Source organism: Orycteropus afer, unplaced genomic scaffold, assembly GCF_000298275.1.
Source record: "Orycteropus afer afer isolate SDZICR_OR568_19922 unplaced genomic scaffold, OryAfe1.0 scaffold00006, whole genome shotgun sequence".
Lineage (NCBI taxonomy): Eukaryota > Metazoa > Chordata > Mammalia > Tubulidentata > Orycteropodidae > Orycteropus > Orycteropus afer.
Window position 1 is genome coordinate 19208155 of NW_006921593.1, and position 24828 is coordinate 19232982.

The 24828-nt window shown below is 59.0% G+C and overlaps 1 protein-coding gene across 1 annotated transcript in view; it reads right to left on the bottom strand.

The window, feature by feature from the left end:
- The window catches only part of CROCC2 (ciliary rootlet coiled-coil, rootletin family member 2), a 56516-nt gene that overhangs the window by 22732 nt on the left and 8956 nt on the right, over nt 1–24828 (bottom strand). The window contains exons 8-25 of the mRNA XM_042781279.1: nt 21925–21937; nt 21749–21830; nt 20960–21157; nt 19813–19909; nt 19121–19356; nt 18759–19040; nt 18085–18267; nt 17355–17499; nt 16883–17029; nt 16399–16629; nt 14681–14874; nt 13116–13243; nt 12556–12725; nt 11414–11590; nt 9905–10018; nt 6699–6842; nt 2376–2593; nt 1318–1477 (exon numbers count right to left, since the gene is read on the bottom strand). Of these exons, the coding sequence (XP_042637213.1) occupies nt 1318–1477; nt 2376–2593; nt 6699–6842; nt 9905–10018; nt 11414–11590; nt 12556–12725; nt 13116–13243; nt 14681–14874; nt 16399–16629; nt 16883–17029; nt 17355–17499; nt 18085–18267; nt 18759–19040; nt 19121–19356; nt 19813–19909; nt 20960–21157; nt 21749–21830; nt 21925–21937 (2919 nt within the window). The remainder of the gene's footprint in view (nt 1–1317; nt 1478–2375; nt 2594–6698; nt 6843–9904; nt 10019–11413; nt 11591–12555; nt 12726–13115; nt 13244–14680; nt 14875–16398; nt 16630–16882; nt 17030–17354; nt 17500–18084; nt 18268–18758; nt 19041–19120; nt 19357–19812; nt 19910–20959; nt 21158–21748; nt 21831–21924; nt 21938–24828) is intronic.

Here is a 24828-nt window from a genome sequence, read left to right on the forward strand (position 1 = left end):
ACGGCACTTAACAACAACAACAACAACAGAGAGAGATGAACTGAAGACCGAACATCAGGTTTTGGGTGGCATTTGGAGGAAACGTGGAGCACCTAGAACAGTCACTGTAAGAACTTCCGCGATGGTCACAGAAAGATTTCAGGCATTGCCTCACAAACCTTTCAAACAGTCAAGGGGCCTTCCAGGTGTCTTAAGGACACACTTCACAGACCTTCTCTGTGAAACAGCAGATTTGCTAAGAATCTTAAGGGCCTTGCTTCACATGGCCTCAGGAAACCATGGTAAAGAAGGACTTATCTTGAAGAGATTTGTGAGTGTGGCTTTCATCGAATGGAGTGGATCATCAGTTGATAACAGGAAACACACAGGGTTTTTAAAGGAGTTGTATTGGTTTAGACTGAAGGACAGAGACAGCACAACATGAAGGGAATTCTTTGGATCCCTGAACCACTATAGTCAGGAAGCAGACTGAAAAGCTACTCAGTTGCAAATACAGGCACTTAGAGGGTGGAGCCAAAAGCCCAGGGAGCAAGTCCTAGGAGTCGGATTAGATCCTAACCAAGGATCTGGTGGGCGGGGCCAGGGTGGATTTCAGAGGTGTTGGGGCCAGTCCCTGCTGTGTGATCCTTTTCCCTTTGTGAACGGGGGCACCTCCTGGGCAGACCCTCTGCCTGTCCCACTGCTGGGCGTGTGAAGGGAGTAATGTGTTTCATAGGCCTTCAGACCGAGGAAACCTGGGGTACACAGAGCGGCCACCTTGAAGTACACCAGTGATGGACCCTGCTGAGCTCCACTGACACCCAGCACCAACCACAAGACGAGCCTGGCCCCTGCCACCCAGTCACCCCAGCTGCTGGGTTCTTCCAGTTCACGTCCCAATTATGGAACAGTTGAGTCAGTCTCCCCAAGCCCTGTCTGAGTTCCTGACCGACAGAACTCATGAGTGTGACCCCATGGTGGTTTGAAGCCTTTGGGTTTTGGGGGTACTTTGTTATAAAGCCATGTTAACTGGGTGCCCTTGTATGTTTCCTTCCATGTGTCTCTGGAAAACATTCTCGTCTGTTCTCTCCTTGGGCTTGTCGTCTGTGTTCCCTGGGGCAGGCCCAGCCAGGAACCCCTGAGTCTGAGCAGTGTCCTTCTGCCATTGGCTCTGTCTGGGGACAGCACTCTGCAAAGGCAGAGGTGCAGGCGTGCTGGGGACCCCTGCTCTGCAGCCTGCAGGTGCCCGGGGGGTCTGGTGGTCTTTGGCCCCGAGTGGGGCTGGTCTCAGCAGAGATTGCAGTTGCGTGTGTCTGCCTCCTCCTGGGCTGCTCTTACCTGTCTGCGTAGGTCCTGGAGCCCTCGGCGAGCGTCTACCCGTGCCTTCTCCACCTCCCTCAGGCTGGCCCGCAGCTGGCCCGCCTCCTTCTGGGCTGCTGTGAGGGCCTCCGCTAGGACCAGCACCTTCTGCTCATTCTCCCCATTGGACCGCTTAAAACTGCAGAGGTATCAGGGCTGGGGCCAGGGAACCCCCAGGCTGGAGCCGCCCTAAGGGTGACCGTCAAGCTGCACAGCAGGTCCCTGGCTCTGGTGAGACGCCCTGGCCTCGGCTTTCCCCACGTTCAGACCCTCTTATCCTTAGGCCATAGCTCCATCCTGGGCCCAGGGCCCCACCTCTCACACCCTGGACCACACCCCATCCACATTCTCAGAGGACCTAGCATCTGGCTCTGCCCAGTGCCTCCACTGCCCCACCCTCACCCAGGCTTCAGTCTCCACCTTGCTATCCCTCCCATGGAGCCGCCTTCCTGGGGCCTCGGTCAACTGATGGCCTCTCTCCGCTCCCCTAGTCTCTGCAGAGACAGGCTTGTCTGTGTCCCCAGCCATCCTTTACGTGGGTCAGCACTGTGGGACCCCGCGGAGGTGAAGCTGTGGGCATGCCTGGGTCTCCTGCAGGCCAGGCTCTGCTGTTTGGTCTGGTTCAACAGGACGGATCTGTCTGCCTGGCCTGGGGCTGTCCATCTGGTCTGGTTCTGTCCGCCTGGCCTGAGCCTGTCTGCCTGGCCTGGTTCAATAGGGCGGAACTGGGTCTGTCCTCCTGGCCTGGATCAACAAAACGGTCCTGGTCTGTCTTCCTGGCTTGGGTCTTTCTGCCTAGCCTGCTTCGGTAAAATGGGCCTGGTCTGCCTCCTGGCCTGGGTCTGTCCACCTGCCCTGGGTTGAGAATGGTCCTGGGTCTATCCTCCTGGCCTGGGTCTGTCCTCGTGGCCTGGATCAACAGAACGGTCCTGGCCTGTCCTGCTGGCCTGGGTCTGTCCTCCTGGCCTGGGTCAACACGATGGACCTGAACCCCCTGCTCTGTTGTCCTCACTGGATAACCTCGGCGGCAGCCCTACCTGGCCTTCTCCTGCTCGGCTGTGCGGACAGCGTCCCGAAGCTCCATGTTTGACAGCTGCAGCATGTCCTTCTCGTGGGCCTCGTCACCCAGTGCCCGGCGGGCCTCCAGGGCCTCCCTGCGAAACCCCTCTCGGCTCTCCTCGATGCTCTGCAGCTCCCGGCGCAGTGTGGCCAGTCCTTCCTGGGCCACGGCCAGCTGTGCCCGCAGCTGCTCAGCCTAGAGTGCACGGGAGAGTGAGTGGCTCTCAGGTGCTGGCTGGTGGCAGGGGTTGAGGGCCGGGACTCAGGGCCCGGGCTGCTGCCCTGGGTATGCCCTCTGGGCTCTGGTCTGGCAGGTGCCTGGTGCTTACAGGGCAGGGTCCTTAGGTGCTTGGAGAAGGCTGCCTCCCTTCCTTGCTAGTCCCTGTGACACTACATCTTCCCAGCCTCCAGGCCCACCCTGATGAGGCCATAGGGCCCGACCCCTGCTGGCCTTGGTCTTGCTCCCTTCCTAGACACAGGGACTGCTGGCTGGGAGGGCCTGCTCCATGGCTCTGCCCACCTGTTTGCACTGTCCTCACCCACACTCTGCTGCCCGATGGCCTACCCTCTCCTCCGACAGTGGTGGGCAGTAGGGACCACGGCCGGGCCTGGTATGGGTGCAGGAGGCAGCTGTCTGGGGTCCTGGGACCTGAGGGCTCTGGCCCTGAGCCCCTAACTGCCTCCCCGGGGGCTCTGCTTCCCCTTTAGTGTGGGTGGCAATGGGGAGGGTCTCTGTGCCCCCCCCCCAAGCCAGAGCACAGTGGGCTGGCATCAAGCTCTCCGGCAGGAGACTGGCCATCACAGAGCCAGATCCACATGTGTGCTCCATGGAAGGGACACCAAGTGCCAGCAGCATCCCCACGGCCCTGAGGGGTGGGAAGTGGAGGCTGGGGGCACAAGCTGGGGAGCTGGGGGCCCCCAGACCAGCTCCCAGCCCTGAGCTGACCTCAGGGGGATTTTGTCAGCGACTGCCCAAGCCTCCTCTTGCCTCATTTGGCCCGTGTGGCCAGAAGACCGTGCCCCCCACTGCCCACCCAAACTCCCACCCTGGGGGCCCCAGGTCAGGTCTGCTGACCCAAACACACAGCTGAGCCACGCTGGCTGCGAGTGGGGGTCTGGAGCCCACCCGTGGGTTCCCAGGCCCAGAAGCCTTGAGATACCACAGACCCGTGGTCCCCTGGGGAAAGGGCATGAGTCAGGATCTCAGGATGGCCAGCCGCAGGCGGGCACGGGGCAGCTTTGTCCCAGCACTTGGACCCCTGGCCTTGGACCCCTGGCCTCCGGCCTCCCAGGCCACGCTCTGGCTGGCTTGAAGCAGGGTGCCTGAGAAGGCTCGGCTCTCAACTCTGCAGGGTCCCCGGGGAGGAGCCAGTAGCGTCCACGGGGTGGGGGAGCCCCAGGGACCTGCAGGTTCGCGGAAGCAGCCCTCTCTCCTGGCCGCCCACGGGCTGTGGTCCAGACCCCGCCCCCACCCCCTCTTTCTGCCGTTCTGTTTGGGGGCCGCTGGCCCTCCACTGCCCCCGCCTCCAGATGTGGGAGCACAGCCGTTGCAGCACTGTGTTTTCCGCCGAGCTCAGCAGAAACGCACCCACCCAGCGGGTCAAGGACCAGAGAAAGGGCCGATCCATCCTAAGTAAACTGTTTCCATTTCCCAGGGCAGAGAGTTGAAAACAACAAAAACAAACTCCAGGCGAGCCCCGGCCCGGCTCCCCCGCGTCCCGTGAGAACAACCGTCCCTTTTACAGGAATTTTACAGCCAAATCGCTTAATGTGATTATAAAACTGATTTCTTTACTAGAATTGCATAAACAGCCTCTTTTGAAATCGTCGGCAGGGAGGCAGCTCTGTGTTGTGCAGGGGGGAGGGGAACAGCAGGGGCTGTTGGGAGCGTCCAGGTCCGGGCACGTGTGTGCATGTGTGTGCAGGTACACAGGGTATATGTACTTGGTGGGCTGGCTGTGCTTCTCTGTGCACCATGTGCATATGTGTGCTGTGCATGAATTGTGCACACGTGTTTGTGTGCATGTGTGTTTGTTCACATGCATGCATGCATGTGTGCGGTGCCCATGTTTACACACTTGCATGTTGTGTGTGTTGTGTGTACACGTGATGGCAGAGGTGTGTGCATGTTGGTGCTTGTGTGCAATGGATGCACTCAGCGTGTGCATATGTCTGCCAGCATATTCATATGGGCATGTGTCTGTGTGTACATGAATGCATGATGTCTGTGCATGTCCATTGTGCCCATATGTGTTAAGATGTGTGTTATGTGTGCCCATGACTGCATGGGGTGTGCAAACATATGAGCAGTAAGGGATGTGTTTGGTGCATGCATGTGTTTGTGTGTATGCACATGTGTATGCTATGTGCCCATGCATCTGGTTTACACACATGCACGATATTATGCATGTGTGTGGGGTTATATTGTGTGTATGTATTTGGTGTACATATGCATGTGTGCATAAACCCATATATGTTTAAATGTATACATATTGTGTGCACATACATACATTTACATGTACACATGCATGTTTCTTCAGGAGCACATGAGCACATGATATCCATGTGTGGGGTGTGTTTGTGAGTGTGTAGGGGCGTGCACATGTGAGTGTGGTGCTCATGGGTGGGTTTATATGCACATGTATGTGAGTGGACATGCACACACATGTGGACCTCAGGAGGGGTTGTGAAAAGGCTGAAGCTCCCCCAGTTTAAAGGCTGTGCAAATGTTATGGTTTCCATGGTGACCTGGGCCAGCCTGGCGCCTGGGAGGGTCCTTGCATGCTGCCTCCTGCAGCGATGCCCCCCCATCGTCTTCGGACTCTGAGCCTCTGCCTCCTCCCCAAGCCCTTTCTGGGGGCTCGCCTCTCTCCTTTTGGGGGCTGCTTCTCCCAGAACCTGGAACATTTCACGAAGTCCCTGCTGTCCTCCTCTTCCCCTCCCCCACCCCAGCTCCTCCAGCCCCCCTTTGCTTCTCAGTGTGGTCGCTGACCGGCTGACTTTGAAATCTGTTGAAAGGGGGCCTTTCTCTTTCGGGGCCAAAGTAAACAGCCTGTCATGTTGAATCACACTCTCTCCCCCCCACCCCCTCGCCCAGCCTGCCCTCCGGAGGGTGCTTGGGAGGGGTGAGCCCCTCTCCTCACCCCCGGCTGCGAGTGGGGCTGCTCCCTCACCGGCCTGGAGCCTGGCGGCCACTTGCTCCGGCGCCAGGTCAGCGCCCGCCTGCTAGCCTTGGCATGCAGCCCGGGGCCCCAGTGTGAGGGGCTGCTACATCCCCCAGACCCCACCTGGGCTCCAGGCTGCCCTCTCCCCAACCCCCAGCCTCGAAGCCTCGGAATCTAGCCCAAGCGCCTGGGCCCACTGCCCCCCTAAGTCCTGTCAGACAGGCCTCAGAAACACCCCTCAGATCTGCCTGCCTGCCTGCTTGGGCCTCTGCTCTTCCGCCCAAGACTGCCCCAGACCCCGTCACGTGGCTCTGGGGGCTCTCGCATCAACCAAGTGCCCCGAAAGCACCGCCAATGCCCTCCACATCCTCTCTTGCCCCTCTACCCCAGGCACCCCCAAATCCAGCCTCACTCCCTACCCCTGGCGTGCAATCTCACGTTGGCCTCGTCTCGTGCCGACAGGGGCCAGAGCCTAGGGGCACAACCTCATCCAAGGAGTTCTTGTGACCCACAGGAGGGAGGGCAGGCCAGGGGCTCCCCTGGGCTGAGGGCTGGGTAGGGGCGCCCGGCCATGAGTGGTTCCCCCGCAGAAGCCTTGCTCAGGAGCTCCTGACGGCTCCTTGGAGCCCCCGCTCCTCTGCCGGTCTTCACGATGTGGTCGAGGCAGGCCTACCACGTGCTGTGGCCACCTGGCCACCTGGCCTCCATCCGATCGGGGAGAGGCAAGGGCCCAAGGTGGGCTCCGGGACAGGGTGGGCGAGCGCTGCGGACGAGCCCTCACACACAGCGAGCGCCAAGGGGCCAGGACTGCACCCCGGGCCCCGGGCCCCCAATTGCCCCGGTGAGTTCCCTCTGGAGCTCAGCCAGGTCCCTGACTCAGCTCAAGTTCCGCTTCTGCCCTGAAGCCAAATCCATCCCTTAAGAAGACTCAGGGAACTGGCTTTGTCTTCACTCAGATGCGACTCCCAGTGCTCAGCTGACAGCGGGAGCCTGGCAGCGTTCTGTCTGCTGGGAGACCACTCGGGGCTCTTGGGTCCGGGCCTCGCTGAGGGGGATGCCGGCCCGTCCCCAGCCTTGGGACCGCTGCCTTCTGGTCCCCTCCCCATCCCGCCCCCGGTCCTAAACGGCCCCACTCGCCTCTCTCCCCACACTGCCCCGCTCGGCCGCCACCTCCCGGAGGCTGGTGCTCAGGGCTGTGGTTTCTTTCTGGTGGGCAGTGATGGCGTCCGCAAACTGGGCCTGCAGGGCCCTCAGCTCCTCGGTCAGTGTGGTTACAGTGGCCTGGGGGAAGAACAGGGGTAGAGGATGGGCCCAAAGGCTGGCGCCGAGATCACCTGGGCCTCACTGGCAGCCACACGCCATCCTGGAGGGACCAGGGACAGAGGACAAAGGGCACAGACCCCCGAGGGGATGCACTATGGGGGCAGGGCCGCCTGGGTGGGGGTCAGGCCTGGCTTCCAGGTCCTGTGGCTCCCTCCTCTCTGGGCCTTTCTCAAGGGGTCCCCAAACTCTTCCACCACGGGCAGGTGGGCAGCAGGCCCGGCCAGCGGACTTGAGTGCCGACCCCTCTCCTATCTAAACCGTTCTTACTCCACCAATCTGCTGACCGGTGAGGGGAGAGGGTGGCCGTTCTGCAAACAACAGAAGGCGGCTTGGGCTGCAGCCCTGCTTCCACCAGACTTGCTGGTCAGGCTCCGTGCCTCATCTCCTGGAAGTGGTGGGTAGCTTATCGCCGCCCACCCGTCCTGGAGAAGGCTGTCCTGCTCCACTCCCCAGGACCCAGGACATGCAGCAGTGGCTGGGCGAGGGGGAAGCTGAGCTCAAGGGCCAGCCTGGCCCTCATTTTCCTCAGGTGGGTCTGGCTGATGTCCCTGTCCCACTAGCAAGAAATCATACATGTGCATCACAGGACCCAGGTGTTCGGATGTCCACGGCCCCCAAGGCACTGCCTGAGTCGGTCCTCCTGTTGACCAGCAGCCACTCTGGCCACAACACCCTCTCCAGAGCGACCGCCTGGCCCTGGCAGTACTCAAAGCCGGCTGTCCAGGGAACAAGGTCCCAGCACTGCCCGGCTCAGCCTGCACCCACCCACACAAGGACTCACACGACCCCCGCAGCGTCCTGGCTGTCAGTGAGGGGATCCTGCCCTTCCAGAGTGCAGTGTGGGCCCTGCAGGCCGGGAGGTGTGGGCTTGCAGGGGTGGGGGGCCCTCTGGAGCTGGTCTTATGTGTCCAGAGACACGCGGCACCGTGCTGGTGGCTGCCTCGGGCTCAGGGTCTGTGGGCGACCCCACCCCGTACTCGCAGGGTTCTGCAGCCCTCACCCCAGAGCACCAGTGGGTTGGGGTTCCCATCAGGCTGTGGCCTCTGCTTTTGGCAAAAGAGCTGCTGCGGGTGCCTTCTCTGGTCCCAGGCCCCTGCTGTCCCCCCGAAGGCAAGGCCAAGTAGTGAGCTCTGTGTCTGTATGGTGGGCACTCTGTGGGGACCTCAGGGACTTGGAGACAGGGTGTGGGGCTGGGTGAGGACAACATGACTCAGGCTGGGGCCCCTGCCCAGGGGGCTTGTTATGTGTCACTGAGAGCCGTCCTAGCTGGCTTTTCCCCCCTCCCTTCCCGGTGGGTTTAATTTCCATTTCCCAAGCTGAGGTGGCAAATGAGCCCTTAACAAGCTCCCTAAAGAGCCACCGGCAGGCGGGCGTGCTCCGGTCCAGGGGAAACTCAGAGCCAGCGCAAGGGGGAAGGCTCTGGAAGCCAGCGCTGCCCCCGGGAGGCCTCTCGTGGTCTGCTGCCCACGGGGCTGGCGGAGCAGCACGCAGCCGGGAGGAGGGAGAGCCCCCGCGGAGTCTCCCGGCCTGTGGCCTCGGAAGAAGGGCGGCCAGGCCTCAGAGGCGGGGCCGAGGGGTCTCCGGGAACCGGGAAGCCCTTGGGCAAGACTTTCCTGGGCCCTGGGGTGGCCCTGCTGAGGGCGACCCGGCACCAGGTCGCAGCGTCAGCCAGGGGGAGGTGAGGGCACCTTGGCTGCCCCTGGACTCCTCTTTGCAACAGCCTTTTCCACAGCAGAGGCCAGAGGGACTGTCAGAGAGCCCCTCCTCCAGCTACCGACGGGTCAGAGAGAAGGGCCGCCTCCCTGGCTGTGGAGGACACGGCCCCGCCCCAGCAGCCAGGGTGGAGAACAGTTCCCGCTCACAACTGCCCATTCACTGGCTCTGAGTCACTCACTCACCACCGGGCCATCTGGCCCCTGAGGCTGGAGCACCTGGACCCGCTGGACGGAAAGGCACCCAGGGGTTCTGCAATGCGCGGTGGTGACGGGCTGGACATAACGGTGGAGTCAGAGGGAACAGGGTGGGCCGGGCTGGGCTAGTGGGTGTGGCTGAGATGGGGGGAGAGGCCCGGGTGGGAGCCAGGGTGGCCAGTGCAGGGTCAGCACCTGTGACCTCGTCGCTCCATGCAGGGGGTCTCCTGGCCGCTGAGCCTGCTCCCTACTACCAGGGGTACACACCCACCTTTGTCTATTCTCACAGGCTCAGCCCCACCTCTCCGATTCCTGGTACATTGCTCTGGCCAGACTCCTGTCTCAGCATTGCCCGAAGGGGACCTGGCTGATGCCTTGGGCTCTGGACCTTAGAGGCTACCCTGTCCATGACAGCAGCAGTGCTCATGGGGGAGGCCATGGGGGACCTAGAGTCACCCTGACATGTGCCTTCCTGGCCACCCTGTCGTGGGCTCCAGATGAGAGGCCCAGGGACCCCAGCTGGCTGCCCACGGCAGCCTTAGCTCACTGTTGGGATGGGCAGCTGTTCCCCGGGGCTCTCACGGCCCCCAGGTCAAGGCTGCTTGGTCAGACTGGGCTCCCTGAGGGGTCCTATGGCCAAGGGTTGCCTGAAAGCACCTGCCGGTCTTAGCCAGTTTGGCTTCTCTTTTGCAATTTTCTCGGTGAGTTTGCCCCCTGACCCCCATGGCCTCGTCTGTCCCCCTTTCCCTCACTCCCTCCCCTGGCACCTGCGTTCTTCACTAAAAGCAACTCAAGAGCACAGTGGGGGGCTAGGGGTGCGAGGCCCGCGGTTCAGCGGGTTGGGCCCAGGCAAGGCCCCACCCTCTTGCTCCGTCAGTTCTGGGCATCATGTCTGGGGTGAGGGCCCCAGCTCTTGTTCCCTCCTGAGGAGAGCTGAGCTCCTGCAGAGGCTTCCTGCCCCTCAAGACTGTCTCCTCCTTGCAGAGGCCCTGGAGGCGCTGGGGAAACTGAGGCTCAGGAGAGCAGAGAGGGGTGGCCCAGGCACACTCTGTTGGCACAAAGAGGGTGTGTGTGTGGGGGTGCAGGATCCCTGGCTGGGTGCGGGCTAACCTCGGCTCGCTCCTGCTGGGCCTTGGCCTCCCGCCGGACCCGGTCCAGCTCCTCCGTGGCGGCAGACAGCTCCTCTCTCAGCAGGCTCCTCTCTGCTTCTTTCAGGGATAAGGCCTAGAGGTGACAGGGCGGGGTGCAGGTGAGGGGCGTGTGGGGAGTGCAGGGCATGCAGGGCGTGTGGGGTATGAGGGGTGGAGGCTGGCAGCCTCTCTCAAGGCAGAGACACCACAGCGTGCTGAGCGCTCACAGCCCCACCCGCTCACGGCGCTCATGAGGAGTGGCTGGGATCCCAAAGAGACAAACCCTGAGTTCCCCCACCTAGGGGCCACGTCTTGGGGGCAGGCCTGTGGGGTGGGGCCTTGCCAGCCCCAGAACCTCCTCCCTCTAGCGGGCACCTTCCTGACCTCACCCCAGTGTCCGCTGCCCACCATCCCCACTGGGGACGTCCTGCATCTCAGTGAGGCTGAGAGAGCAAACTAACACAATCACAGAGTTACGTTCTCTGTGCCCAGGCCATCTGGGGAAGGCAGTGCAGACAGTGCACATGTGAGTGACCAGTGCTAGGGCCACCAGTCACAGTGGTGTAGTATAGCAGGGACAGCTGGACATCCACTGAGATCCCGGAGACAAAGGACAATCTCTCACCCATGGAACATCACTCAGTCATGACAAAGAATAACAACACTCTGCACAGGTGGGGAGAGACCAATGATTGGCTGGGTGGGTGGTTGAGTGTGTTGATGGCTGGCTGGATGTGTGGATGGTCACATGCATGAATGAACACCTGGGTGCTGGATAGAAAGATGGATGTTTAAGCAAATAAGTGAACGATGGACAGGTGAATGGAAGGACAGGTGGATGCATGGTCAGATGGATTGATGGGCAGAGACTGGATGTATGGATGCATAGGCAGATGAGTAGGTGAGTGGATGCATGGAAGGATGGATAGGTGGGTGAGTGTATGTATGTACGTATGTGTGGGCAGAAGGGTGGACGCATGGAAGGATGGATAGATAGGTGGGTGGGTGGATGGCTGGCTGTACAGTTGGCTGGCTGGCTGCATAAGTGTGTGGATGGGTGGATGGATGGATGGGTGAATGGATGGGTGGATGGATGGATGGATGAATGGGCAGATGGTGGATGCATGGAAGGATGGATAGATAGGTGGGTGGGTGGATGTCTGGCTGTACAGCTGGCTGGCTGGCTGGATAAGTGGGTGGATGGGTGGATGGATGGATGGGTGAATGGGTGGGTGGATGGATGGATGGGTGAATGGGTGGGTGGATAGATGGATGGGTGAATGGGTGGATGGGTGGATAGATGGATGGGTGAATGGGCAGATGGTGGATGCATGGATAGATGGCTGGATGTCGGTCCCCAGGACTGCTATAGAAGAAAAAGGCTTCAATAGCAGTGACTTAAAAAAGCTGCACATAGCCCTATGCTAGGTCAGAGAAGGCACAGTGAGGTAGGGGTGAAGACCCCCACTGTCTCACAGTCCCCCATCACCTGCTGCATTTCATGCTCCAGTTGGAGAATGCTCTCATCCCGCTCCTGCTTCAGGTTTTGAATTTCCTCCTTCAGAGCCTCCCTCTCAGCTGCACCTTTTGCCACCAGCTCCTTCTCCTGTTCCAGCTGGCAGATGGCCACCTCCTTCTCCTCTGTCAATGCCAGACTCATAGTCTCCTGGGCCAAGGCAAAGGGACAGGCTGTGAGAATTGTACAGGTCAGGGTGCATGGAGTCAGCGGGTACTTATGGTCCTGAGTGAGATGTGACTCATGGAATGGGTGGATCAGCAGGTGGACATGGGTGGATGGATGAGTGGATGGGTGGGTAGATGGATGAGTGGATGAATGAGTGGATGGATGGATGGATGGATGGATAGATAGATGGCTGAGTGGATGCATAGATAGCTGGGGGGGTGGTGAACAGGTGGATGAGTAGATGGATGAGTGGATGGATGGGTGGATAGATAGATGGACGAGTGGATGGATGGACAGATAGTTGGCTGGGTGGATGGATGGATAGAGAGATGGATGAGTGGATGCATGGATAGCTGGGGAAGTGGACGGGTGGGTAGATGGAGGAGTGGATGGATGGATAGATGGAGGGGTGGGTGGGTGGATGGTCTCCAGGGTTGTCCAGTCCAGCCAATGGCACCTCTCCCATCTTACATATGGAGACACTGAGGCATGAGCTGTGAAGGGCCTCTCTGGGCCTCAGAACCCACTATCAAACATTTGTTTAACATTGCATAAACCCTCCCCAGGCCTCTACAACGCTAAGCACCATGTCATGTCAAACAGGGCCTCTGTCCCCCAAGACCCTGCGTCCAGAAGGCAGCTCAAGGGAGTGGTGAAGCCCCCTCCAGATATGAGGTCTGAGGCTGCAGCCAGGCCCGTTGACACCCGAGTCTCCACAGCAGCCCTACACACATTTTCTGGGCCCACTCACCTGGATCTCAGTTGGGACCACGGTGAGTGAGCAGGCAGGCTCCTCTGCAGTGCCCCCCACCCAGCCATGTGGTGTTGCCTGGCGCCCATCTCCTTGACTGGTCTCCAGTCCACCTCTCCCAACCCTCAGACCTGAGGGTCTGTGACCCTGCAGAGTGAGAAGAGCCCTGGGAAGCAGCTGCAGCTGGATGGCAGACCTTCTCTCTCTGGAGCCGTGCCAGGTCCTCACGGTGGGCCAGCACCCGGCTCTCCAGGGCCAGCTGTGAGTCCTGCTCTAGTTGCGCCACTTGCCGCCGGAGCCGCTCTAAGTCCCACTGCAGCGTAGTCTCCCGGACCTCCCCTGCACTCTTCAGCTGTTCCATGTCCACTGTGAGAGAATGGGAAAGGATGTCAGAGCCTGCCAGCAGGGGCCCCAGGCCGTGGAGCCACCTTCCCACTGGGTCCTGGCGAGCTCCCTTGGACCATTCCGTGACAGTGACCAGTTTGTGTCCTGAGCCCACACACCATGCTGGCTGTGACCAGCCTTGGGGACCAGCAGAGATGGCCTGCATGGGTGGCTGTGGGGTCAGGGAGGCGGGGGAGGTTTCAAGTGGAGCTCAGGGTGGGATGGAGAGCCAGCATGTTGACCTCGTGGCCGTGGCCCAGTCCTAAAGCAGGCCAGGCAGGGACCTGCTCGCCCCCCACGGACAAAGGCCCCAGGTCTGTGCCCTCGGGGGGCCTCGAGTGGGGGCAGCAGCTCGGGACCTTGAAGGAGCACCTTGCAGGGACTGCTGTGTGAAGCGTGCGCTCTGGGCCGCGCCCTCCAGCTGTTCCTGCTGGGCTTGTAGCTGCGCCACCAGCTGTTGAACCTCAAATAGTCTGCTCTCCAGGGAGTCTCTCTCCACCCTGAAGAGACAAGCATCAGACCACAGGGCTCCCCTCACCTGCCGCCTATGGGGAGCAGTGTCTGCCCGAGCCCAGTCACTGGGTGATGGGTGCCCTGCAGCCAAAGGAGGCTGGCATATCGGATGGTGCACAGGGGACAAGCCACTCACTTGGAGGCTCTGAAAACAAACCCAGACCCTATACAAGTATATGTGCCAGGTGAGATAAAAGCTAACCACAAAAGCAAAACGAACCACACTGCAACGCCATGGATGGAATGTGGTCCCCAGACAGAGATGCTGAAGCCCTGAACTCTGTACCTGTGGGTGCGGCCTGTTTGGAAACAGCATTGCTCTTCTGTCATAAGTTAGGGCAACCAGGTGGTGCAAGAGTAAGGGGTCCTAACTCTTTGTGAGTGATGTCTTATAAAAGGGACAGCAGGGGACAGAGTCACACAGAAGAGGACAGACACCATGGGAATAAAGGGACAGCAGGAGACACAGAATCACACGGGGGAGGACAGACACCTGGGATATGTATCTACAAGCCAAGAGATGTCTGGGGCTACAGGGGCTAAAAGAGACTTGGGAGGATCTTCTTCTAGAGCAGACACAGAGAGAGCAGGGCCAAGCCGACACCCTCAGCTTGAACTCCTTGCAGAACTGTGAGAAAACGAATTTCTGTCCTGCAAGGCCACCCACCCAATGTACGACATTTTGTTACGGTGGCCCTGGGAAACCAAGACAACCAACAATAACAGAACAACTCAAAATTACACACACACCAGAAAAATTGTAGAAGGAAATTTGATCATTTTAAGCAAGACACAGAAACAGAGAGTCCAGCAGATCTGAAGACACGTAAAAGTGGAGGGGGAGTTTTGTGCAGACAAGATTGCATAAACCAACCAAAAATACAAGGGGCAGACTTGGAGAAAACTCTGCCTTTTCTCTGTAAATCCATGGCTAAGTAGACGCATGGCTAAAATCCAACATATGCAAAGAGCTCCTAGCAACCAATGACACAACATCAGCTGACCCTACAGAAAGCGGCTGTTGTTCACAAAGCAAACAGAGCAGCCAATAAGCACATGGAATGTGCTGAGCCTCCCCAGGACACAGTGAGATCAGATGACAATCATATATGTGTGTCCTTCGTCATGCACCAGATGACACACGTGTCACGTTGGGCTTTCTGGCTAAAGCGTCAGGAAAGGGAGAATGTTGTTAAAGACTATGGTGCCACCAGGCTCTGGAGCGCCACACAGGAGACCAACCACATTCTCCAGGGAGGCCATACCAGGAGCCCACTGGGTCTCACCTCTTCCAGGTGTCCCCACCCCAAAGGCAGAGCTTTGCTCATAGGCACAGATTCACTGCTTGGCCCTCAGTCACTGTGTGGGTGGTTCCCCAAGGGTGAGGCCACGTGGGACACGCCCTGACCACTGGCCCAGGGTACCTGAGGTCAGCTGCCTCCTTGGCTGTGAGCTGGCTGTGCTGCTCCAGGGCCTCCTGCTTGGCCAGCAGCTGGGCCCGCTCCTCAGACAAAGCCTCCTTTTCCTGCAGGGCTTGCTGCAGGGAGTCCATGTGGACCTCCCGCTCCTGCAAGCTCTGTATCAGCTGCTCTTCCAGGGCCTGCTTCTTGCAGGTGACCTGTGGGATGGGGATAGGCAGTCCAGTCAGAGGGAGCCACGAGCTTGCAGAGAGGGGAAGAACAGAGGAGTGATCCCACCACTCTGTCTCTTCTCGCCTCAAAGTATTTGCTCTTCTAAGAGTTTTGGCAGAGCACCTGGAAAACAAAGGAAAACTTGTGGCAGTGTTACGACCTTAAAAAAAAGTTGCCATTCAGTCGGCTCCAACTCTGGCGGCCCCGTGAGTGTCTGAGCAGAGCTCTGCTCTACCAGGTCTTCTAAAAGTGGATCACCAGACTTCCTTCTGAAGCAGCTTGGGGTGGACCTGAACAGCCAACCTTCCAGTTAACAACCAAGTGCTTAACCTTAAAGCCTCCAGGGACAAAAAGAATGTATTCACAACAAGTCATGAAGAGAAATGTGGAAGGAAAGTCCAGAAAAGTATGCAACAGGGTCAGGGCAAGATGAAGATCCCAAGACAAAAGCAGAGTAGAGAGACTTCAAAGACACTGGTCAGGAATTTTCCAAACCCAGTGAAATGCATCAGGCCATAGATTTAAACAAACAAACAAACTCACTGCTGTGCAGTCGGATCAGCCACCCCGGCTTGGGTTTCTGAGGTGGTATCACTACAGAAGTAGAATGCCTGATCTTCTTAATACGTCAAGCCATAGATTTACGGTGAGCCACAAATCCACAAAAGAATACATGCAAAGAAAACATCACCAAGATACACTGAGTAAACTTTCTGGCCAAAGAAAAGAATTTTGAAAAATCAGAGGGAAAAGGAACCTCATCTTCAAAAGAGCAACAGCAAGACTGACAGCTGTCTTCCCACAGCAACAATGAAAGCCAGGTGACAGTGGAACCCCTTTGTCCACTGGATGCTGTAAGAAACAGTGGCAGTGCTGGTATTCCACACAGTGAAAATGCTCTTCAGAAATGAAGACCAGAACGGTCTGCTGTTAGAACAGCGAACACCAGCTCTCCCACCCAGAGCAGCTAGAAAACCTCCACAGTATTTAGAAATCTGCTTGAAGGAGTTAGAGAGATTCCAGGTGTGGCTGGGGCTAAGGGATCTCTGAGTGTCAGGCCATGACACAGCTGGGACTCAGCAGAGATGGGGCAGCCACACAGCATGGCCGAGGCTGGGATTGGGGAAAATAAAACAGCTTCAGTTTTATGACCCAACGAGTCAAGCCTGCTTGAGAAAAGATTTACATCAACAGAGGATTTGGGAACACATGCCTGAATGCGTGAGTGACTAATGAGCTCAGCAGTTTGGACATGGACGAGGAAGAGGAAGGAGAGGAGAGGCAGACCCCAAGCCTGCATACCCAGGACAGGTCTGATAGAAAAGGCCTTTGTGCGCATCCCCGCCCACCCTCACCACCAGCCAGACTCTGAGACTCGTGTGTGGTCATCAAGCTGAAGGAGTTGGCAATTTAGAAACACTGGTGTTGGGTTCAGGGGTGCCATGGTGCGTCCACACAGCAGAGGCTCCCCACCCAGGCCTTCCCTACAGCCCAGCCCACAGACGCCTCACCTGGCCCACTTGCTCCTGCAGCTGCGCCCGCTCATGCTGGAGCTGGGCCACCTGCCCCTCCAGCTGCTCCTGTTGTCCCTCCAGGCACCCGTAGGCCTGCTGCAGGCCCCTGTGCTCCACCTGCTCCCGTTCCAACCGCTGCTCTGCCCGTGCCAGCTGCTCCCGTGCGGCAGCCTGCTCCCGTTCCAGGGCTTGCTGCTGCTCCTGTAGGTGGTCACGCTCCTGTTCCAGCTGCCACGGGGAGGGGGAGGCATCAGGGGGCAGCGGGGTCCTGCCTCCAGGGCACGCTCAGCCTGGCCAGGGCCAATCAAGAACCCTCATCGCTTGGGGAGAGTGAGCCTCCATCCAGGAACAGAAAAGACCACAGGGCAGGGGGTAAGTGGTGAAAGGGGCCTGGAGAAGCCAAGGCTCAGGGCTGGGTCCCAACAGAGCCCTGTGGGGTGGCCCTGCCCTGCACACCAGCCCACCTGGGCCCTGGGCTTACCTGGAGGATCAGGTGGTTCAGGGTGCCCTTGTCCTGAGCCAGCCCCTCCATCAGGGCGGCCATCTTGGCCAGGGAGTCCCTTTGCCCCACCCCCTCAGACTTGAGCCGGGTCACCAGCAGTTCCAGGTCAGCATTGCTGGACTCGGCCTGAGGTGGAGCAGGGGGCAGGGGTCACCCCAGAGGGTACACCAGAGGAGTTCCACATTCATAGGCCCCAAGAAGGAGTGAGCCCCTTGTCATCCTACAGCGATCCCAGTGAAGAAGGGGGTCACCTGGGTATGAAGGCTCCAGCCAGGAGGAGGGCACAGTGGCCAGGGGAGAGTGGCAGGAGGTGAGAAGAGGCCAGCAAGGTAAGAGGTGTTGGGGAGGATGAGGTGGGGGCAGAAGGAGGCTCTGGTGGTGGCTGAGGGCACAAGTGGGGAGGGGGATGGTGAGGCTGGGGAGGCCTGGGCCTGCAGGAGACAGGGCGTACCCGGGCCAGGGCACTACGCAGACCCTTGCTCTCATTCTCCAGCACGTCTCGCTGCAGCTGAGTGGCATTCAGTGCCTCCCGGGCTGACACCAGCTCCTTCCGGAGCCCCGAGACCGTCCCCTCCAGCTGTGCCAGGCGCCCTTGGCTAAGGCCAGAGAGGGGAGAAGGCATGAGTTTGCCACAGGGTGGCAGGGTGACTATAGAGTCCTACTCCTCCCCTAGCCCTGCAGGGACACCCTAGAGGGCCAGGAGGTGGGAGAGTCCGGGGCAGATGTTGGACGAATGTGCCCCTGGTTCTGGGCTGCAGGAAGTTATCAGCCAAGACCCGCTACCTGGAGGATGTGTGGGTTTTCTGGTCCACACATGGACAGTAAGTGTGCAAATGTGGGTATAGGAGTGTTCGAATGAGTGTACATTTATCTGAGTGTGCAAATGTGTGTGTGCACATACGTACATACGTGTGTGTGTGCCAGGTGTGGGAGGCACTCAGTGTGCCTGGGCTGACTGCTGTGGCCCTCCGGCCCCTCACTGGGCCCTTGGGGCTGGATTTTGGACGTCTGGACCCCTCTGCCCCCTGGATCCCCCACAGTTTGTGGAGATGGGCTGGTGAGGATGCAGCCCTGTACTGGGGAGGATGTTGAGGCTGAGAGCTGACAGCCCCAGGCCACACGGTCTGCAGGTGGTCTGGCCACACCCTCGCATGCTCCGGAGCACCCCAGGCCGTGGCCACCTGGTGTCCAGCTCCCGCCAGTTCCGGCGCTCCTGCTGTGCTAGCTCGGGCCCCTGCTCTGCACACAGCAGGAGGCGTCTCTGCCGCTCAGCGCTGGCGCCCTCCAGTGCGCATCTCTCCATAGCCAAGATGTCCACCTGCCCCCTCAGCTCCTCCACCACGGCCTCCAGGGCTGCCTTCTCCCTGGGGCAGGGGCAGCAGCGTGGGGGGGGGGTGAGGACCCTCCCCGGACAGATCCAACCCCGGTGAGAGCCTAGAGTGGTCAAGGACATGGCTTCCTGCCACTTCGAGGCTGCTGGGCACGGAAGCCAGGGACATGGAGGAAGAAGGAGGCAGACCGAGGTAGTGGGCTCAGACCCCATGGCCTCTGGTCATGTGGCCACTCCCTTGGCAGCCCTGTGGGGCCGAAGGACACGTGAGGGTTCTCACTCACTGGGGAACTGCAGGCCTCGGGGAGCTCCGGGGGTGAGCCAGCCTGGGCCTCAGGACCTCCGGACGGTGCCCTCAGTCTGGGCAGTGCAGTGGGAAGCATCAGGGGCAGCCCAGGGGGGCCGGGTGAGGGGAAAGGAGGTGGCCTGAGGGCATAGCCCCTCACCTGACCCTGCCCGCGTCCCCCCCGCCCCCTGCCTTGCTCTGGCCCCTGCCTGGCCTACCCCTGCCTTGGCTTCCATCACCTTCCCAGGCGCTCGGTGGACAGCCTGCAGCCCTGCGCCTCCTGACTGCGGGTCTCCAGCTCATCCAGGAGGCCCTCATGCTCCCGAGCCTGTTCCCTCGCCTGCTCCTGCAGAAGCCCCTGTGAGGCCCGAAGCTCCTGCTGGCACTCGGACAGCTGCTCCCGGAGCCTGGCCGCCGCCACCTGGGAGGCCTCCAGCTGCAGGCGCAGCTCCTGCAGGGAGAGGGTGGGAGGCTGGCCAGGACTCCCCGTCCCCCAGGAAAGATGCCCTAAGCCTGCAGCCCTTCCCCGGGATGTGAGCCTAGGTGGCTCCTAACTGGGACGTGGGCTCGGGCGGCCCCAGGGGGCCATCCGTGTATGTACAACTTGGCTCTGGGCCCGAGGGCCGTGGCGCCCACCTGCTCCCGCTGCTGCCGTCTCTCGATGGCTGCCCACACGGCCTGCAGGGTGGCATGCAGGGTGGCCGGGGAGTGGGTCCGGGGGGTGGACAGCCCCCCAGGCCGGGGAGATGCGGTGTGGAGGGGGCTCCTTGGCTGGCCCAGAGCCTTGTAGTCTTCTGGGCTGCTGCCCGGCACCCTCTCCATGTCTGCCGAGGCCAACTTTGGGGAGCAGAGGGGAAGGTACGGAGGTGAGAGGGGTCCGGGCTATGATTAAATGGGGCCTTCCAGCTGGACCCATGGGTTGTCAGGACGTGTGGGGCATCCTTTCACCAAAGACAGCACAAAGGGCTTGAGTGATGGGGCCAGGCCACATGGCTGGCAAGTGGGCGACCGGGTCTGGAATGCTCCCAGGTGCCCAATTGCAGCTCCACCCCTGAGCCTCAGGCCCACCTGCACTCCTCCCTCCCTAACAACCCTGAGTTCCCAGAGGACTGGCAAGGAGGGCACCTGGGCAATGCTGCTTAACACACGCTGCAGACGGTCCGCTTGGCCCCTCAGGTCATCTGCCACCCACTGACCCCTGCCTCACTGGGATTCCTGCGGCCAGGAGAACCCTCAGTGGAGTGGGCCTCCCCAGCCTGGGCTGGGGTGAGGAGGCTGCCCGGCCCCACGTACCAGTCTCTGCACCTCCACTGTGAGGGTGTTCATGGTGCTGTCCTTCCTGGCGTTCAGCTCCGTGAGCTGTTCCACCAACTGCGTCTGCTCCGAGAGTCTGTGGAGTTGGTACAGAGCACAGAGCCCACATGGCTCCAGGCCCCTCCTGGACACACTGTGTTTTGCCCACTAGCCTTGGTGTCATTGCCCATCGGTCCCCGCTACATCTGCCCTCAGGGCCTCAGCCCCTGGTGTGATCGGACATCTCTCCCCTGCTACAGAACTCAGCGACTCCTGCTGGCCTGGGAGCAAAATGGAGTCCAGCGTTCCAGACCTCACGCTGGCCTGACTCGGCACTGCAGCCTCGTGTCGACGGCTGCTCAAGACCCTGGCCGTCTGCCTGGCATGGGGGGTGCTACACTTGTCTCCCCTCTGCCCTGGCTGGTCTCCCCACCTGGAACACTGCCATCACCCTCAGTCTGACAGACCGGAACCTCCTCTGGCTCCCCCACCCACCCACCCACCCACTGTGGCACCAGGGCCTCCCTTCCCATGGCCCACAGTCTTTGGTCCAGCCCGAGGGCTGCGGGGCTGCCTAGCCCATGTCCAGGCCCTGCAGAGGCACGCCTTCCTTTGGGGCTGGAGCTAGGGCGTGCTTGCCTCAGTTGGCCACTCTGTAGGTGGGGGCTCGTGTCGGGTCAGCCAGGCACGAGGGGTGGTGGCTGAGCACGCACTGCAGCACCAGGCTCTGTGGCGTTGCGGCCACTGCTGGGGAGCCGAGCCCCAGAAGCCAGGTCCGACCACTGCACTCAGGACCTCGTCCTTACGAGGCGGGAGGGGCCCTCCACCCCGGCCTCAGCTCCCTAACCGCTTGGCCTCCAGACAGACCCAGGCGCCTGGAAAGACGATCCTGTTCTCACTGGGAACAGAGCCCGTTCACTGCTGTGTCATCGAAAGCCTCACATGTTAGGGACACTACATGCTCGTCCCATGTGCACTGGGGAAGCTGCACCATGGAAACAGTGACTGTGAGCGTTTGCTGAGTCCCAGCCCTGTGTCAGATCGCTGGGTGAAAACTGGTCACAGTGACACGACCCCAGTCCCCGCAACCACACAGCCCAGCAGACAGGAAGGAGGATGCTGGGACAGCCACCAGGCCTGGGCCCACCTGGCCTGCAGCGCCACCTTCTCCGCGTCCCAGCAGCCCTGCAGCCCGCGCATCTCCTGAACCTCGTCCTGCAGCCGCTGCTCCAGGGCGCCGGCCGGACTGCAGGCTGCCAGCCGCAGGTTGGAGTTCAGCTTCCGGCAGGCCATTTTCAGGTGCCGTGCTGTCCTGGCCGCATCTGCCCGCATGTCGGCGAGACCCCTGGAGAGTCAGGGGTCCCCCCCAGAGCTGAGTCTCGGCAGCTGGCTGGGGGTCCAGGCTGGATCGGACTCGGTCAGGCCTGCCCTGCCCTGCAGCAAGGCAATCCGCTGTCCTCAGGAGAGGCCGTCACGGGGCATTGGCTGGCCCGTGTGAGTCTGGGGCTCCAGACAGGCCTCTCTGCTGTGTTCTCCTCTCCCCACTGCCTGTGCCTGCCCGGCTCAGCCGTTTACCCTTCTCCAGCACGGCCACCCTCCTCTCCCTCTCCACCATGTCCACTGGGCCACGGGGTGGGGATGCTGTGCCAAGGAAGAAGCCAAGTGGAGGGGCCGACACCCCTCCCCTTCGCGCAGACAGGCACTGGGCAGCGTGGCGCCTGGCCCTTGGTGTTGTTGTTGTTGTTGTTATGTGCCGTCGAGTCAGCCCTGACTCATAGCGACCCCTCCTTGGGTTCCCGAGGCAGTATCACTACGGAAGTAGGATTGCCCAACCTTCCTTCCGAGGAGTGGCTGGTGGGTTTGAACCGCCAGCCTTCTGGTTAGCAGGCAAGTGTCTTAGCCACTATGCTACCAGAGCTCGGCGGCTGGAACTCACCTCTCGGTGGCAGCTCGAAGCTCGGCCAGGTGTGCCCGGAGTGCCGTGGCCTGTTTCCACAGGAGTAGGAGGTCCTGGGACTCTCCCAGGCGTGTCCGCCAGGCCTGGACAGCAAGTGGCATGTGTCCACTTCAGGTGAGAAGCCCAGGCGCTGCTGGGGAGTGGAGCCCTGTGACCCCCTTCACCACCCTCCACTGTCTTCCAAGGTCCATGCTAGGCAGGCTTCCCAGGGCCCTGGTACCAAGACCCATACCACTCACTAGTCCCCACGTCCCAGCTGCTTGCCTGCCAGAACCGTGTACACAAGCCTTGGGCCCCCCTGTACCCCATCCTCTGCAATCCTGAGCCCCCAGGAGAGCCCCCTAACCCCATGTGAATGGTGCTGGGTTGCCTGGCTTCCAGTGGCCCTATGACACCTGCCTGCTGGTGGGGGTCGGGTGAGATAGAGTTTAGGGTCCTTTCAAGGGGCAGGGATTCCAACTTGGCAGTGGGGGTGCTGACTCAGTGGCACTCACCAGCACTCATGTGGAAATACTAAGCAACTGAAACTCCCAGAACCAGGACCCCCTTAGCCCATTTTCCACTGGGCCATTAGACTTCAGGGAGTACTTGGCTCCTGTCCCTTCAAGCCAGGAGGAGGACAGGGGTCCTTCTTTTTCTCCAGTACCAGGAGAGGCTGCTCTGACCCAGGTGTGCTAAGTGAGTGTTCAAGTACCTTGGAGGTTCTGGGGAGACAGGGACAGGTTTGGAGTTTTCATCATTCAGAAGCCCCATGGAGCAGGGGTAGATGGGGAGCTGCCCGTGGAGACAAGGCAGAGTGGACTGGGGTGGTGGTGGAGCCAGGAGGTCCGGCAGGAGTACAAGCATGTGCTGTCGCTCAGCACGCCCGCCCTTGCACTGAACTAAGCTGTAGCCCTGAACAGCTGGTCCTGAGTCTCCATGCCACCTTCCAGGCCCCTGCACCCCAGTGTCTCCTGCATGCTCACCTTCAGGGACCCCAGAGGCTTAACAAATACACCCAGTACTTCCTACGTCCCTATTATCCCCTCCCTGAGGGTGACAGCCCAGCCTTTTGATGAGCTCCTTTCATGATGCTCTTTGAGATTGTGTTCACAATCTGCCTGTTCTTCAAGACCCATGGGACCGCCTCTCTTCATGAAGCCTTTCCTGATCCTCTTTCCTCTCTCCCACATCTGAGGTCACCCTCACCCTCGCTGAGCCAAATATCACTTTACTGAGTGTCTTCTATAGGGTGCCCACTTTCTGTCTGGTACCAAGCTTTCTGTATACTTGTTTTCGCTGTGCCCCTCCCCTGCCCCTGGGATCATCAAAAAAGTAACATGGAAGGCCACATGCCTGGACTGACCTGCCCAACAAATACAATTAAACCCACTAGACTCTATACTTAGCAACTTCTTCATGAATTCAAGGATGGGCTGACCAAAACAGTAAGGAACACTCAGGCCAGGAAGTGGGGAAGGGAGGGGCCCAACAGGGACATAGGCAACTTCTTGCCAAACTGGGCAATTTTAGTCTCAGTGTCCTTGGCACAAGGGGCTCAGGGGACAGAGAACAAGTCCTAGGGCCCACCCAAACTGGGGAGCCTAATAGGAGAATGCCTCACACATAAAGATGATATCCCAAAATCTCCACTCTCAGTGACAGAGTGAATTAGAATACCACCTCCCCCTCCATACACATACACACTTTTACAACAGACTGTAAGGAGAACCGTCTAGAACATTGGAATTGAGCAGAAGGAAAAAAAAAAATCCCTGTGGATTTGGAACCACAAATTAGCTTTCATGCAGTTAATAACCTAATTCTATACAATCTGGGTTATCTAAAAAAAAACAAAAACAAAAACAAAACTCAGGTTGGAAATTTACTTCAAAGTGACCCCACGGACTGGCAGAAACCAATGCAAATCCTTTCTGGAAGATGCCACATTCATTTTAGGTCTCAACGAATCATCACAAAGTTCCAGGGAAAAGAAGCAGTACTTAGTTTAAAAATCACCAGAGACACGAGGAAACAAAGCACCATGATCAAGAGCCAGTAGCAACAATAGAATCAGACCCTGAAAAACTTCATTTGTTAGAAATTGGACAAAGAATAGAAAATAACTTTCAGGTTTTGAAAAATATGCTTCAACAAATAAATGAGAGGTTTGAAAATATGAATAAAGAATAAGATACTTGGAAAAGAACCAAACAGAATTCTTAATTATGAAAACGGTATCTGGATTGAACAGGGATTAGACACCAGTGGAAAAAAATGATGAACAGGAATGTAGATTTGCAAAAATTATGTGGAGTACAGCTTTGGGTGACAAAAAGAAATAAAATATGAGAGGTTGAGAGGCATGGATGATAGCCTAAGAATGTCCAACATACATCTAACTGGAGCTCAGAGGACAGCAGAGCAACAATGAGCACAGACAATGTTTACGGACATAATGGCTCCTTTCCAGAAGTGAGGAAAGACCAAAGACACCCAGTGAATCCTAAACAGGACAAACAAAAGAAATGTACATGCAGATGCTTCAGAGTAAAGCTGGAGAATGCCAAGGTCAGTGCAAAGACCTCGAAAGCAGCCAGAGTGAACAGACAGATTACCTTTACAAGGAGTCAGTCAGACCAAAGGAGGCGGGAAAGCTGACTTCTAGACAGCAGCAGTGGAAGCCAGGAGACAGAAAGGACGTCTTTAAAGTGCCGAGAGAAAACAACTGTCAACCAGTGAGGACATGTTTCAAGAAATGAAGATCCCTGTTAGCACCGAATTGAATTCTGGGGACTCTCTTCCCAGGACACCTGTCACATGTGAGAAGCCCAGCTGCGTGGGTTGTATGAAGGTGTGCACCAGGCAATAACCTGGGGGTGTGATCTGTCAAATATCTCCCCCACCCTCCTGATGACAAACAGCTCTCAGTGGCACTTCCTCTCTTATGCCCCAGCAGTTTTGTGATTCCACCCCCTCCCCATGCTGGGGGTGATATTGGGGTGGTAGCAGCAGGAGTCTCTGGTAGCATAGTGGCTAAGACACTTGCCTGCTAACCAGACGGCTGGTGGTTCAAACCC